At 43.1% G+C, this 14,014-nt stretch overlaps 1 protein-coding gene across 3 annotated transcripts in view; it reads left to right on the top strand.

Annotated features, from left to right (window-relative positions):
* SLC37A3 (solute carrier family 37 member 3) overlaps window positions 1-14,014 on the top strand; it is a 56,038-nt gene that overhangs the window by 38,545 nt on the left and 3,479 nt on the right. Inside the window, exons 14-15 of one of the 3 annotated variants that reach the window (XM_043872178.1) lie at window positions 4,669-4,734; window positions 7,052-8,424. The exons of 1 other annotated variant lie outside the window; for it this stretch is intronic. In XM_043872178.1, the coding sequence (XP_043728113.1) occupies window positions 4,669-4,734; window positions 7,052-7,144 (159 nt within the window). In that variant the 3' untranslated portion in view covers window positions 7,145-8,424. One more of the 3 variants, XM_043872180.1, reaches the window with a different exon arrangement.

The following is a 14,014-nucleotide window of genomic DNA, read 5'->3' as shown; positions in this document are numbered from 1 at the left end:
GGTTCTAGTGACCTAACATGGAAGGCCCCTCTACATTTATCAGTTCCTCCTTTCCACTTTTACCTCCAGATTCTTCCTGTCTAGAAAGAAGCGAACACTTCGTAAGACAGATCCTTCAGTCCCTCTGCCCGCTGCCCCCTCTTCCAGCCTGAACTTGGCACTTCAGGGAGGCCAGGAGACACATGCTTCTCATTACCCCACACTTGACACACAGGCCCCAGCTCTCTCACCCACCAAACACACATTCTTGCCGCACATCCCCGCCAGAAGTTGCCACGGACCCTGCAGCTGCCCTGAGATGCTTTCTCTGCTTCCTACAACTGTGTTTCAAAAGACAGTTCATAAATGTCTTATGTCAGAATCAATCTGAGAATTCATTAAAGTACAGAACACTTAGCTTACTATGGATTTGCTGAGTGAGGGCCTGGGGATCTGTATTTCAACAAGCCATCCTGGCGAGTCCTGTGCACTCTATAAAGTCTGAGATCTTCTAGGCTAAGAGTGGCCTACTGTAGGTAGTCAGAGCTGTTGTCTCTCTTTTTTTGGCCGTGCTGCACAGCGTGTGGGATCTTAGTTCCCCAACTGGGCATCGAACCTGCACTCCCTACATTGGAAGCGTGGAGTCTTAACCACAGGACCACCAGGGAAGTCCTTGCCAGAACCATTTAAATTGATCTGTCTTGCTTACATTCAGCTTCAGAAAGGCATTGTTTCTCTGGGACAGTCATGAGTATGTGTCTCTCCTGGGGTATACCACTCTCAGTCATTTAGTGCTTATTTTGTAAAATATAGATTTGAGAATCAACTGCATGGATAAAATATTTAAAACTTTGACAACGATGTCATGTTTAATGGGGAAAGAAAATACGGGCAAAACCTCAGAGGATGCTCAGTGGTCACAGAAACAGAAAGCCAGAATTTGAGGGGTGGGGGTGTTACTCAGATCATAAATGAAGAGAGGTCAGGAGAAAGAGAATGGAAGGGAAAAGGCTTGTAGTTTTGACACTGAGGTCATTAGATGGCCTTGAAGACTGATGCTTTTGCTCGCTTAATGGGAGTGGATCACTGGTATCTGATCGTGAGTGGTTAATACGAGAGCAGATGTCACTGGAGATTGTTGTTGTTTAGTTGCTCAGTCATGTCTGGCTCTTTTGCGACCTTGTGGACCCACCAGGCTCCTCTGTCCATGGATTTCCCAAACAAAAATACCGGAGCGGGTTTCCATTTCCTTCTCCAGGGGATCTTCCCAACCCAGGGATCGAGCCCACATCTCTTGCACTGGCAGGTGGATTCTTTACCTCTGAGCCACCTGGGAAGCCCACTGCAGGGGATACACCACCTCAACGCACGTCTCTCCCTGGTCATACAGTGCATGTGTATTTGTTCACGTCTGTCTCTCCCACTGTAAGATAAGCTTCGTGAGGGCAGTGTTTTGTTCTGTGTTTTGCTGTCACCCCAGTCCTAGGAAGGGTGCCTGGCACATGTGAGACGTTCAGGTACTTGTTGAATGGTTGTAGCAGGAATGATTTATAGAATCAGGGTGTTAGCTTATTTGATTATGAAACTAAAGGGAAAAAAGAAAACTTAGCAAAGTTTTCTTGCCATGCTCTGGAGTAGGAACTAAAAAATGCTATTGGCCACCTGTTCAGATGTCTTCATATAAAGGGTATTGGGCATCCTTTTCTGAAATGACTGTATTTTAGGTTTTCCTTCTTAGCTAATGTTTTCTTCATTAATCAGATGGGTGGATTGTAATTAGCATTTCAAGGAGTTTCTTTTTAATTAGAATGCCTGCCAGTCTTAAGATCCCTAACTAGGAACTTGGGGGGGTCAGCATTAGACTGACTTTCGTGGTTTTAGAAGCAGAATCAGGAGTAAATCATTGTTCGCTTTAGTCATTCCCCTGGCATGTTGATTTTTGAATGATTTCCTACTGTTTGAGGTATAAAACCCCAAGCTTCATAACTTAATATTAAAAACTTGGGACTACCCCTGGTGGTCCAGTGGTTAAGACTCCTCGCTTCCACTGCAGGGGGCGCAGGTTCAGTTCCTGGTCAGAGAACTAAGACCCCACGTGCCGCACAGTGTGGCCAAAACAAAAACAAAAATTCTATAAACTTGGTCCCTAGCACTCGCCTGATTCACATTGAATAGCTTTGTTCTCGCAACCTCCCCTTGACTTCCCAAGAAAAACATTGCTTTCTCCCCCTGGTTTCCACAGCAGTTGGCGCACACCTGTAGTAGAACAATTGCCACAGTGTTTCACACTGACTGGTTGGTTGATCCCCTGTATCAGACTCTGCCTTCCTTGAGGATAGAACCGTGCTGTGTCCTTCCTCTTTGCATTCCCAATGCTTAATGTTTTTGCCGCACAACAGGGGCTCAGTAGGTTAAATTGCAGTGTTTTCCCAAGAGAGATGAGAACAAATGTCCACATAAACATTTTTACACAAATGTATTTCACAGCAAATGATTATTTACAATAGCTAAGAAGTAGAAACATCCTTACGTCCATCTACCGATGAATGGATAAGTAAAATATGATATATTCATATAATGGAGTATTATTTGGCAGTTCAAGAGGAATGAAGGTTTGATAGATGCTACAGTATGGATGAACTTCAACTCTATTATGCTAAATAAAAGGAGCCAGTCACCAAAGACCACCTATTTATGTGATTTCATTCATTTGAGATACCCGGAATAGGCAACTCTATAGAGAAAGAAATTAGATTAGTGGTTGCTTTGGGTTGGGTGGGTCTGGAGAGTGACTCCTAATGGGTTTCTCTTGGGGTGATGAGGATGGTCTAAAATTAGATTATGGTGATAGTTGCACAACTCTGTAAGTATACTAAAATCCATTGAGTGATATGAGTTTAGTATTATGTAAATTTTATGTCAGTAAAGCTATTTAAAAGATAAAGTAGCATTCAGAGAGTTTGGAGGGCCACTGTGCTTCCTCTAATGGGTGATTACACCTCTGCTTTTTTGTTTCCCATGAAGCCGTCTAGGCTAAATCACTCAGTTGTTCTCCTTTAATTTCTCCCAATTTTACTAATAATGTGATCAAAGAACATGGGTTAAATGATAATTTCGGTGGTCAGCTGAGTTTTGAGAAGGGTACCAAGACCACTCATTGGAGAAAGAGTGGTTTCTTCACCAAAAGGTGCTGGGAAAGCAGGATGTACACATTGCAAATTGATGAATTTGGACCCTTACCTTACACTATGTATAAGAATTAACTCAAAATGGATCACATACCTAACTTTAAGAGCTAAAACTAATAAAACCCTTAGAGGAAAACATAGGGACAGCTCCGTATGACAGATGTGTACCAATGGTCGGTTAACCCTTGAAAAGATTCTCAGCATCCTTAGTCTGTTAGGGAAATGCAAAGGAAAAACATGAACTGCCACTTCACACCTAATTAGGATGTCTCTAATTAAAGCAAAGTAGAACAAAGTAGTAAGTATTGGTGAGGATGTGGAGAAATTCCATACAGTGCTGGTAGGAATGTAAAATCACACAGCTGTTGTCGAAAATGCTATGATGGTTCCTCAAAAAGGTAAACATTATCATATGACCCAGCAGTTCCACTCCTAGGTATGCTGTACTCCAAAGACTTGAAGACAGTTTCAGTTATTTGTTTGCCATTGTTCACTGCGGCATTATTCATAATAGCCACAAGGTGGAAACAACTGAAGTGTCCATGGATAGATGAATAGATAAACAAAATGTGGTATATCTATGCAGTGGGATATTACTCAGCCATAGAAGGAGTGGAGTTCTGATGTGTGCTACAGCATCAATGAACCTTAACGACATTGTGCTAAGTGAAATCAGCCATGCACAGAAGGACAAATATTGGGTGATTCTACTTAACACAGAATATCTAGAATGGGCAAATTCATAGAAATAGAAAGCAGATTAGAGTTTGTCAGGGGCTGAGGAGATGGGCCATGGAGAGTTCTTGCAGAGAGTTCATAGGTGCAGAGTTTCTGTTTGGGGTGATGAAAAAGTTTGAAAATAGGTAGTGGTGATGGTTGTGCAAGGTCATGAATGTATTTGGTGCTGGTGAGTTGTATGTACAACAAAAGATTGCTAAAATGGCAAGTTGTATGTTACATGTATTTTATCATAATTTAAAAAAAAGAAGATGGGTTAAAAGCTATTGGATACTTTTTAGTAATTGAAAATAAAAGAATATGCTGTAGAGTGTCAAAGTCGTGCAGTAATCCTGTGAGCAAATAGCGTAATTGAAAAATGAGTGGTATGCTTAAAAGATGAACTGTTTTTAAAAGCATCAGTTACAGTACCTTTCACTGGAAGAAGGGATGATTAAACAGAAGTGGTTTGAGGCTGTTCATCATTCTCTCTTAATAGCAAAGTGAAAAAAATATAGACCTCTTGGACTTAGGCCTTCTGTCCCCCTTTTTTTTTTTTTCCTGTCCCATTTTTTATTTGGATTCTGCCAGCTTACCAAACGCAGGCTGTCAGTAAAGCTTAACTTGAGCACGTATATATAGGAGCTCTGCAAACTGCAAAACATTATACACACCCTGACTCCCTTCTCATTTTCTAGAAGAGCCATGTTTCATCTGCTCTTTAGCTACTTCATTTTATTAATTTATAAAGGATCATATTGTGGTTTCTTTTTCTCCCTTTTAGTATTTAGTGTCTTTGATCCAGGACAACCTGGGATGGATGTGGGTTTTCTACTTTTTCATTCTTATGGTAAGTATGTGCCCTTTTTTTTTTTTTTAATAAACTAGTGGTTTTTTTTCCCTTACGATTTACATATTTATTTCATTATTTATCTTTGGCTGTGCTGGGTCTTTTTCGCTGCATGGGCTTTCTTTAGTTGAGGCAAGCAGGAGCTCCGCTTTGTTGTGATGTGTGGGCATCTCATTGCAGTGGCTTCTCTTGTTGCAGAGCACTAGCTCAATAGTTCTGGTGCGCAGCCTTTTTGCTCTGCAGCATGTGGGATCCCAGATCAGGGATCGAACCTGTGTCCACTCTACTGGCAGGCGAATTCCTAACCACTAGTCCACCAGAGAAGCCTTTAGCTAGCAGTTTTTAAATTAAATTAGTTCAAAGTGAAGTGAAGTCGCTTAGTCGTGTCTGACTCTTTGCGACCCCGTGGACTGTACCCTACCAGGCTCCTCCGTCCATGGGATTCTCCAGGCAAGAATACTGGAGTGGGTTGCCATTTCCTTCTCCACGTTCAAAACATTTACTTAAATCACTGTTTTTTTTTTGTTTGTTTGTTCTAACATGCAAAGTAGTCTTTTGTTGTTGTTGAATAATTGGCTTAAAATAAATGGCATGTATTTTGAGATATAAAATTCAGGAAGATTTAACATATGTCCATACACATCTGTGAAACCATTATCCGGATCAGGGCAGGAAGTGTCCGTCACTCCCAAAAGTTTCGCCACAGCCCCTTGGTCATGCCTGTCTCCCACCTCTCTTCACCATCCCACCTCTCTCCACCAGGTAACTGCTGGACCACTTTTCTGTTGCTGTGTCGACTAGTTTGCAATTTCTTGAGTTTAATGTACATGGAATTATACACTCTGTATTTTTGTCAGCGTCTTCCAGTCAGCATAATTATTTTGCAATTCATCCATGTTGTTTCATGTGTCAGTAGTTCATTTCTTCTTACGGTTAAATCACTTCTTAAACCAGCAACATTGCTGACTGCTTTTATTTTTTTATTTTTTTATTTTTTTTTAATTTTTTTATTAGTTGGAGGCTAATTACTTCACAACATTTCAGTGGGTTTTGTCATACATTGATATGAATCAGCCATAGATTTACACTTATTCCCCATCCCGATCCCCCCTCCCATCTCCCTCTCCACCCGATTCCTCTGGGTCTTCCCAGTGCACCAGGCCCGAGCACTTGTGCTGACTGCTTTTAAAGATTCTTTTGTGAAAAGTAACATCTTACTATTCTAAAAGACACATTCATTTTTCAAGGAGGGAAAGGGCTGTTACATTTGCCCTTGACCTGAGTCTAATGAGTGTCGTCATTCATGATTCCAGAAAAAACGGTGAGAGACTCACATCCCCAGCTGTTAATCAGGGTGCTTCTTCCAGGGTACTCTCTGTTGCTAAATACAATTTGGGAAGTCTGAAGGGAATGTGTATGCCAAACCACGTAGGGTTAAAAAAGAACCATTGCTATAATTAACACTGTGGCATGCAAGTTCTAAAATGAACCTTGAGTCTCCTGAGAAAATATCTGTTGCGCCTTAGATATTCTTGGCTGGAAGTCTGTATTTTCAGGGAAACAGCCAATACAGAATAAGGCCTTCTGCTTTTAAAACATTGCTCTCTGTTGAATAAGCACGTGACGTGTTCTTACCACGTTATTGAGACACAGTGCTCGAGACTGGTCCACTTGAGAGTCTGGGGACAGCTTCGTGCACCAGGGGGTGTATTCAGTATCCTCTCCCTCAGTTGAGAGCATCCTAATTGGAGGCAGCCTCCATCGCCCAAGTCCAGACACTGTCCTCCAGCCTCGTCCAAGGGGCCTTGGAGACAGCTCGGCACCTGGAATCTCCTGGAGCGGCCTTAAGGCTTATGTCCTCTGCTATCACAAAGGATGCTTCTGTTAGCTTCACTGGTTTCTGCCTCCTAAAGGCTGGGCCCTATAACTATGTGTTCCACTTCTGATATCCACCCTAAGCAGAGGGAGATATCTCCTGATGTACCTGCTGGTCTAATCATACCAGAAATTGTCATAGAAAACTGAATCTATTAGAAGAAATACTGTTTGAAATCTGAGCTCCAGTATCAATTCTCTGCTCTACTTAGAGCAAATTATTTCATTAGGTACTTTTTTTGAGGAGACTGTAATGTTACATTAAGTACTTTGTTACAGTAACTGTAATTTTCAAAATCATTTTCTGTTTCATTACAGATTAAGAGTTATTTTTGTACAAAGTCAAAAGAATGTAGTCCAAATTCATTATTATGTTCAAACGATGATGCACTGACAGAATTAAATTATCACTGCACATTTAATGCTCTTTTTCTCTTCACAGACAAGTTGCACAATTCTGTTTATTTCACCATTAATAGTGAGGGAAACATGCTCTCTTATGCAAAGACGACAAACTCGCGTATTGAATGAGTGACTGGTGCCCACAAAAGAACGTCAGGACTCTTCCTTCTTTTAATTCTCCCTATTTTGGGTTTGTCTTAAGAACTCCAACACAACCTCAGATTATCAGGCCTCTTTCAGCATTGTCAGCTGCCGGAGAGGCTGACCAGAGTGAAGGCTGTGTTGTTTCTTCTACACTACAGGAATTAATGATTTTTATTTATCGCCGTTGTTCCGTGAATGTACCAAATGGCCTGTGAATCTGCCAGCAACTCTGTTGGCCTGTGGAGGTTCATCCCTTTAACCGTAAATGCTTTATTGAACTTGGACCCTTGTTCTCCAGCCTGGAAAGCTGAGTGACCACGAGGCAGTTGTGCCTGGTTTTGTAGCAACGACGTGCTCCACAAATAGAAAGGATCATTGCATTTTGCTTCGGTCATGAGTTTACAGAGAGCAGCTCATCTCTGAAGCATCACATCCTGGTGCAGCACTCCAGCTGGGTCCAGCGTAAGCCTGTCTTGGACAGAGAATCCCTTAGTTAAACTCTAAAGTGGGAAAAGTCACACTACGTGCTGAGTGACTCAGTTACTTTGTGTCTGCTCTGAAGTCAATCAGCTCCGGAAGCAGAAATATCTTCCAGTGATTGTCAGCTGTTCTCCTCCATCTTCATTCAGAATTACCTTCAACTCCTGGAAGTCTTTTGTCTTCCCGTCAAGGACCATGAGGTACCTCGGTTGTGAACATTCCAGGATGTAATTTATAACCGAAGTACTCAACCCCAGGCTTGCTCTCTGGGAACTTTTTAGGATTCACTAGGAAGCCAGTCGGCTTAGACCTATTTTCAGAGGCTCGGTCTCTGTCATAACTGGGTTCCTTGCGTTACCTCAGCAGAAGACTAGAATTAGAGAAAAAGGAAAGACCTTTTGGCCTTCTATGCATTAAGTATGTGACATTGAATCACAGTGGATTACTAGGGCCTGAGAGGTATCTAGGTATCTATTTTTTAGATGTTTGTAGAATATACATCTTCAAGGCTGTGAATTCTATACTAATTATCAATATTTTAAGGCCATCCTGTATATATATTTTAAATTATGAAAGTGAGCAGGCGAAAAACGTGCAATTTTGAGGGCTGCCTAATTTACATGGAGTTAGGGGGAAATTTTGAACCTCTTGCTTTATACTCTCAAATGTGTGTTTATGAACTTGTTAATGTTATTTAATCAAGCAGACTTCCAATCGGTTAACTGCGCATTACTGACAGAAAGGGAAACTTTTGAAACACAGGGAAAATAAACTGACTTTTATAATAAATAGCTGTCAGTCTGGTTATTTTCTTTATACTCTGAGCTCCGCGTTGTAGAATGTGACTCACGCCTGGAGATTTCCTGCTCCTGAGTGTTCCCTGCTGACCAGCCTCTGACCCTGCCGGGCTGCTGGATTGTACAGGTCTATGTCTACTGCACTCTGAAAAAGCCTCCCCTTCTTCTTTGTGCAGGACTGCTGAGTTTGGATGAGTGGCCTAGTTGTAGTTTAAGAAATTGTCTGTGGATGAATCCCATTTTGGTTATTTAGCCTCTTGGTGACCCTTGGCTGAGAGAATTTCCTCTCCCCTGCCATGTAATCAGTGTGGTCACACCTTCGTATCCTGACACCAACCATTGTTTTCTTGCCCCAGTTTAAACTTAGCTGGACATAGTATTCCTCTGACCTCTCTGTAGCACCCAAGCTGTACCTGCAATGAAATTATAAATAAAATAAATCCTTGGCATTGAATGAATTATATCTTGCACTACGGGTGGATTGCCTATTGTTCTGGTTCTGGCAGTCTGCATACGGATTCGCTTTAAAGAACTCGTAAGAATTGACCTCACGTTCTTACTGTTTTTCCCCTTGAAGAAAAGGCCATCATGAAGACTAGTTTGGAAAAGCATTCTCTGACACCTGGGTCTCTGATAGAATGCTCCGGCCTGCCATTTCTTGTCGTGTGGTGATTTCTTCTTCTGTGCCTACTATGTCGCTTCAGTCGTGTTTGACTTTTTTGTGACCCCATGGACTGTAGCCCACCAGGCTCCTCTCTCCATGAGATTCTCCAAGCAAGAATACTGGAGTGGGTTGCCATTTCCTCCTCCAGGAGATCTTCCCGACCCAGGGATTGAACACACGTCTCTCACATCACCTGCATCGGCAGGCAGGTTCTTTGCCACTGGTGCCACCTGGGAAGCCCGTTTTCCTTCGTTGTCGTTTCAAAGGGAGAAGGGCCCTCTCCACTCCTGCTTACTCGAGTCTTTGCTGCTTCCTGGAGAATGGTCCCCACAGTCAACACTCACAAGTGTCTTGAGGGCCCGCCCCTTTGTGTGTTGTGATGTTCAGCGAGATGGAGGGTACAAGATGTTCTTGTCCACTTCTTCCCTCTCCTTTTCAACCTTCGACGTCCTCCTGCCTCCCACATAGGTAGCTGACAACCCTTTCTTATCCCGATTAGGTCTTCTGATTTATGTCCTATTTTCCTTTTCAAGACCAAGTCCTTTGAGTTAACAGATGGTATCTGCTGCCTTCCTGGCTGTTGTACTTCCTCCTCAACTAGGGAACTGTATATCCATTCATCCAAGACAGTCCTAGTTTATGTCTGAAGCTCTGACATAATTATCATGTCATAATTACAGCACCTCTCTCTGCTCTCCCAAGTGTTCTAGTTTGGATATCTTACCCTTAACCTCTGACCTTTTTTTCTGTATCACTGCAGAAACAGTGCAACAGAATGTCATAGAACTTAGCGATCTTTTTTTTTCTCATTCCTTTCTTAATCCCTCTTCTTAAACTTGACGCCGGTAACCCCTTCATCTTCTCCAGGACTTTTTTTTCCTTTGGCTACTATGGCATTTCAACATAGTGAATCTTTTTACCTCCTGTTTTTTTTTTACTGGGTTCTCTTCTCTGCTCATCCTCTGCTAGTTTCTATAATAGGGGTCACCAGCTTTCCCACAGAGCAGTTCTTAGAACCTAACAATAGCTCTATTAAGTCCTAAAGAGAGGTATGGCACCTGTTTACATAATACTATCTGGTGTTTAGTTAAGAGCAAGTCTCAAGGGAAGTGAGCTCAACTATGTAGCTTCAATCCCCATCCTGTCCCCACCCAGACCACACTGCCAATTGCCTTCATGAATGGTTTTCAGATTTTCCTCAGAAGCTCTTCTGAGAATCCAAAATCCATGTACCCTCTTTCCAGATCAAAATGCTCTTATTAATAAACATTCAAGATTTGTTACAAGGGGACTTCCCTGGTGGCTCGGTGGTAAACAAGCTGCCTGCCAATGCAGGAGACTCAAGTTCGATCCCTGATCCAGGAAGATCCCACATGCTGTGGAGTGACTAAGTCCATGCTCCACGACTATTGAGCCTGTGCTTTGGAGCTGCGACTACAGAAGCCCGTGAGCCCTAGAGCCTGTGCTTTACAACTGGAGAAGAGCAGTGACAAAGACCCAGCCCAGCCAAAAGTGATAAATAAAATTACTAAAGAGGAAAAGAAAAGATTTATTACAGGGTGTTCGTGGACCAAAACTTGAAGCCAGTCCTTGGGCCACAAAGTTAGAAACCTTGGTTGAGAGAACTGGGTGTACCTGTTTGCCTGAGGTTTCCCACCACCCAGCTTCTGTTTCTTTATTGAATCTCCCTCTTCTCGAACTTGCTACAGAATCTTAACTGTTGTTTAGTTGCTAAGTTGTGCCTGACTCTTCTGGGACCCTACAGACTGGGGCCTGCCAGGCTTCTCTGTCCATTGGATTCTTCAGGCAAGAATACTGGAGTGGGTTGCCATTTCCTTCTCCAGGGGATCTTCCCAACCCAGGGATCGAAACCTGTGTCTTCCGGATTGGCAGGCAGATTCTTTATTGCTGAGCTACCAGGGAAGCCCAGTCATCTTATTACTTGGCTACAAATGGCAGTATTTATGCCTGTTTGTTTTTTTTTTTTTTAAGGAAGTACCAGTTTTTTGGTTTGGTTTTTAGATGAAAAAAAGCTTAATTGTGATAGAATACATGTAACATAAAATGTATGCTCTTAACCATTTTAAGTGTACAGTTCAGTAGTTAAGTACTGATATACTCACACTGTAGTGCTTAACGTCTTGTGTTGATTCCTACTTTCTGTCCCTAATACCTCTATTTTAACTCTCTGCTTTCTGAGCCTTACTTTTCCTTCAAGTCTTGGCCAAGCATCATGTGGTCCAAGAACAGCTTCCCAGCCAGCCATACTAGCGTCCACTGTCTTGCCTTTTTTTTTGGTAGTGATCGTAAGATGACTTATTTGGTGCTTATCTGCTTACCTGTGTTTATATCTGACTCTCCAAGAGATTATTGGTCATTTTCTCCAGCCTAGTTCCTCGCATGGTTGATGCTGAGTAAATGTTGATCATGTTGGAAAAGGTGGAAGGAAAATGAGAGTGGAGAGGGGATCTAGTGGATGTGTGTTCCTGACCCTGCACCTCGCCCTTCCTCTTGCTTTGACTAGGACACCGCTTCCTGCAGTGAGTGGCCAGGTTGCTTAAACTGAAGTGTAGTTGATTTACAATGTTGTACTAGTTTTAGGTGTATAGCAAAATGATTCAGTTTTATATGTGTGTGTGTGTGTGTGTGTGTGTAGCCTTTTTCAGATTTTTTTCCTTTATAGGTTGTTAAAAAATACTGAATAGACTTCCCTGTGCTATCCAGAGTATCTACTTTATATATAGTTGTGTGTATGTGTTAATCTCCATGGAGCTTTTCCTGTTGACCCCCTTCTAATGCTGTTTCCTTCCTTTGAACTTCTCGAGCCATTACAGGTAGACTATGCAGTCTGCCCGGGCTGAGTGGTTTTACTGCCTTATTTTATTCTCTGGTTGTTTCTGGTTAAGTTGTCATTTCCTCAATTACATTGGGAACATGAAGGAGTCAACTCCATGTCCAAGGTTGCAGCAGCTATTTAATCAGACAGCTGGTTTACCTTCGCGTGTGGCCTCTGTACTTTCAGGTTCAGGCTCATCTTCCTTTTGTGTGTGTGCGTGCTTAGTCACTCAGCCGTGTCTGCCTCTGTGACCCTGTGGACTGTAGCCTGCCAGACTCCTTTGTCCCTTGGATTCTCTAGGCAAGAATACTGGAGTGGGTAGCTGTTCGCTTCTCCAGGGGATCTTCCCGACACAGGGATTGAAACCTGGTCTCCTGCATTGCAGGCAGAATTCTTTACTGTCTCAGCCACCAGGGAAGCCCCATCTTCCTTTTGCTTTTCTGTAAATGCCCCGATCATTTCCTGTGACCCAAGTTTGTTTCAGCGTATATCCAGAAGAAATCAGATCTGTATGAAATTTATATATGTGAACACAGATAATACAAATAATTAAATTGTTATATATGTGTTATAGGTAATTCTAGGTGACTATATATATATATATATATATATAAAACTGTTTTACGGTTAACTGCACACACACATATAACTATATACAAATGTATGTGTATGTCAAGACTAATATTTGAAAGGGCATTCTGTGCTTAAGCCCCAGGGGCGTGGTCTTTCCACCATCACCAGAACAATGCTTCATGTGTGTGCACCTCTTTTATTTGTTCATTTTAAGCTTCTCATCTTCCTGGCCTAATTTTCTTCCTCCCTCCTTGCCTTCCTTCCTTCACATGACTTTTACAAGTGCGCTCCTATCCATCGTTGTGTCTTACCCCCACCGCCTCTGTGATGTAGGAGGACCCATGATGGATCTGGTCCTTTAGATGGGAGAGCTAAGGTTCTGAGAAGCTCATGGGTTTACCTGGGGACACACATCTAGTACCCAACAGGAAGACTGACTCAGAACCCAGGTCTTCTGACATCATTGTTGGTTTCTGTGATGCCACGCATCCTTTTCTCGTTTGACTTGAATCTTGTCCTAGGCTTCTTTCCAACCTATGTGCTGTGCAAAAGCTCTCATCCTCCGAGCGCCAGAGTCCCGCAGGCGAGAGGCCGGCCAGTGCCGCAAAGCTTTGTCTTAAAACTGCATTCTGCCTTGTTCCTGCTGCTGGGCTGAGCGCCCCTCCACGCCCTGCTCTGCAACGTCCTCTGCTCCAAGTTTGCCTTTTTAAAGAGCATCTCTTCCCTCTTTCCTGGTCCTGCCGCCTGAGGCTCAGGACGATCTCCCACCCGACAGACTCTAGTCTTCCCTGCTCTCTGCCCTGGAGTTGGTGGAGGTGATGATGTTACGTGCCCATCCGAGCCAGCTCTGCTCCTTCCTCTTGACCACCGTCCACTCTCACCCTTCTTGTTCTTTATTCGTGGCCAAGTTGCATAGCTTGTGGGATCTTAGTTCCCCAACCAGGGATTAAACTGGGTCCTGAGAGTGAAAGCTCTTTGAGTCCTAACCACTGGACTGCCAGGCAGTTCCCTTACTCGTCTTTCTTTTTTTAAGGTTATCTGTTGATGGCTGGTGCTGGGTCTTCGTTACTGTGTGGGATTTTCTCTGGTCGCAGCAGCGGGGTCTCCTCTCTAGCTGCGGCGCATGGGCTTCTCATTGCGGTGGCTTCTCTTGTTGGCAGAGAACGGGCTCCGGAGCATGGGCTCGGTAGTTGTGGTGCCTGGGCTTAGTTGCCCTGCAGCACATGGGATCTTCCTGGACCAGGGATCTAGCCTGCGTCTCCCGCACTGGCAGGCAGATTCTTTACTACTGACCCACCAGGGAAGTAGCCCTCATCCCTACCCTTCTTTCTAATGAATGTTTAACACACTTTGAATGACGGTCTTGCATCTAAAGTGCCTTGAGTCAGCTTTTTCTCATCTGCCACTGCCCTCCGATGAAAGAAATAACTTATTTTTCCCTTTTGTCCTTTTAGAAATTAGATAACAAGTAACAAAATCATTTGTAACCGTTTCAAATCCCCTTGAATC

Source organism: Cervus elaphus, chromosome 18 (genome assembly GCF_910594005.1).
Source record: "Cervus elaphus chromosome 18, mCerEla1.1, whole genome shotgun sequence".
NCBI classification, from domain to species: domain Eukaryota; kingdom Metazoa; phylum Chordata; class Mammalia; order Artiodactyla; family Cervidae; genus Cervus; species Cervus elaphus.
The sequence above is the reverse complement of the archived record's forward strand: the minus strand, read 5'-3'. Positions and strand labels throughout refer to the sequence as shown.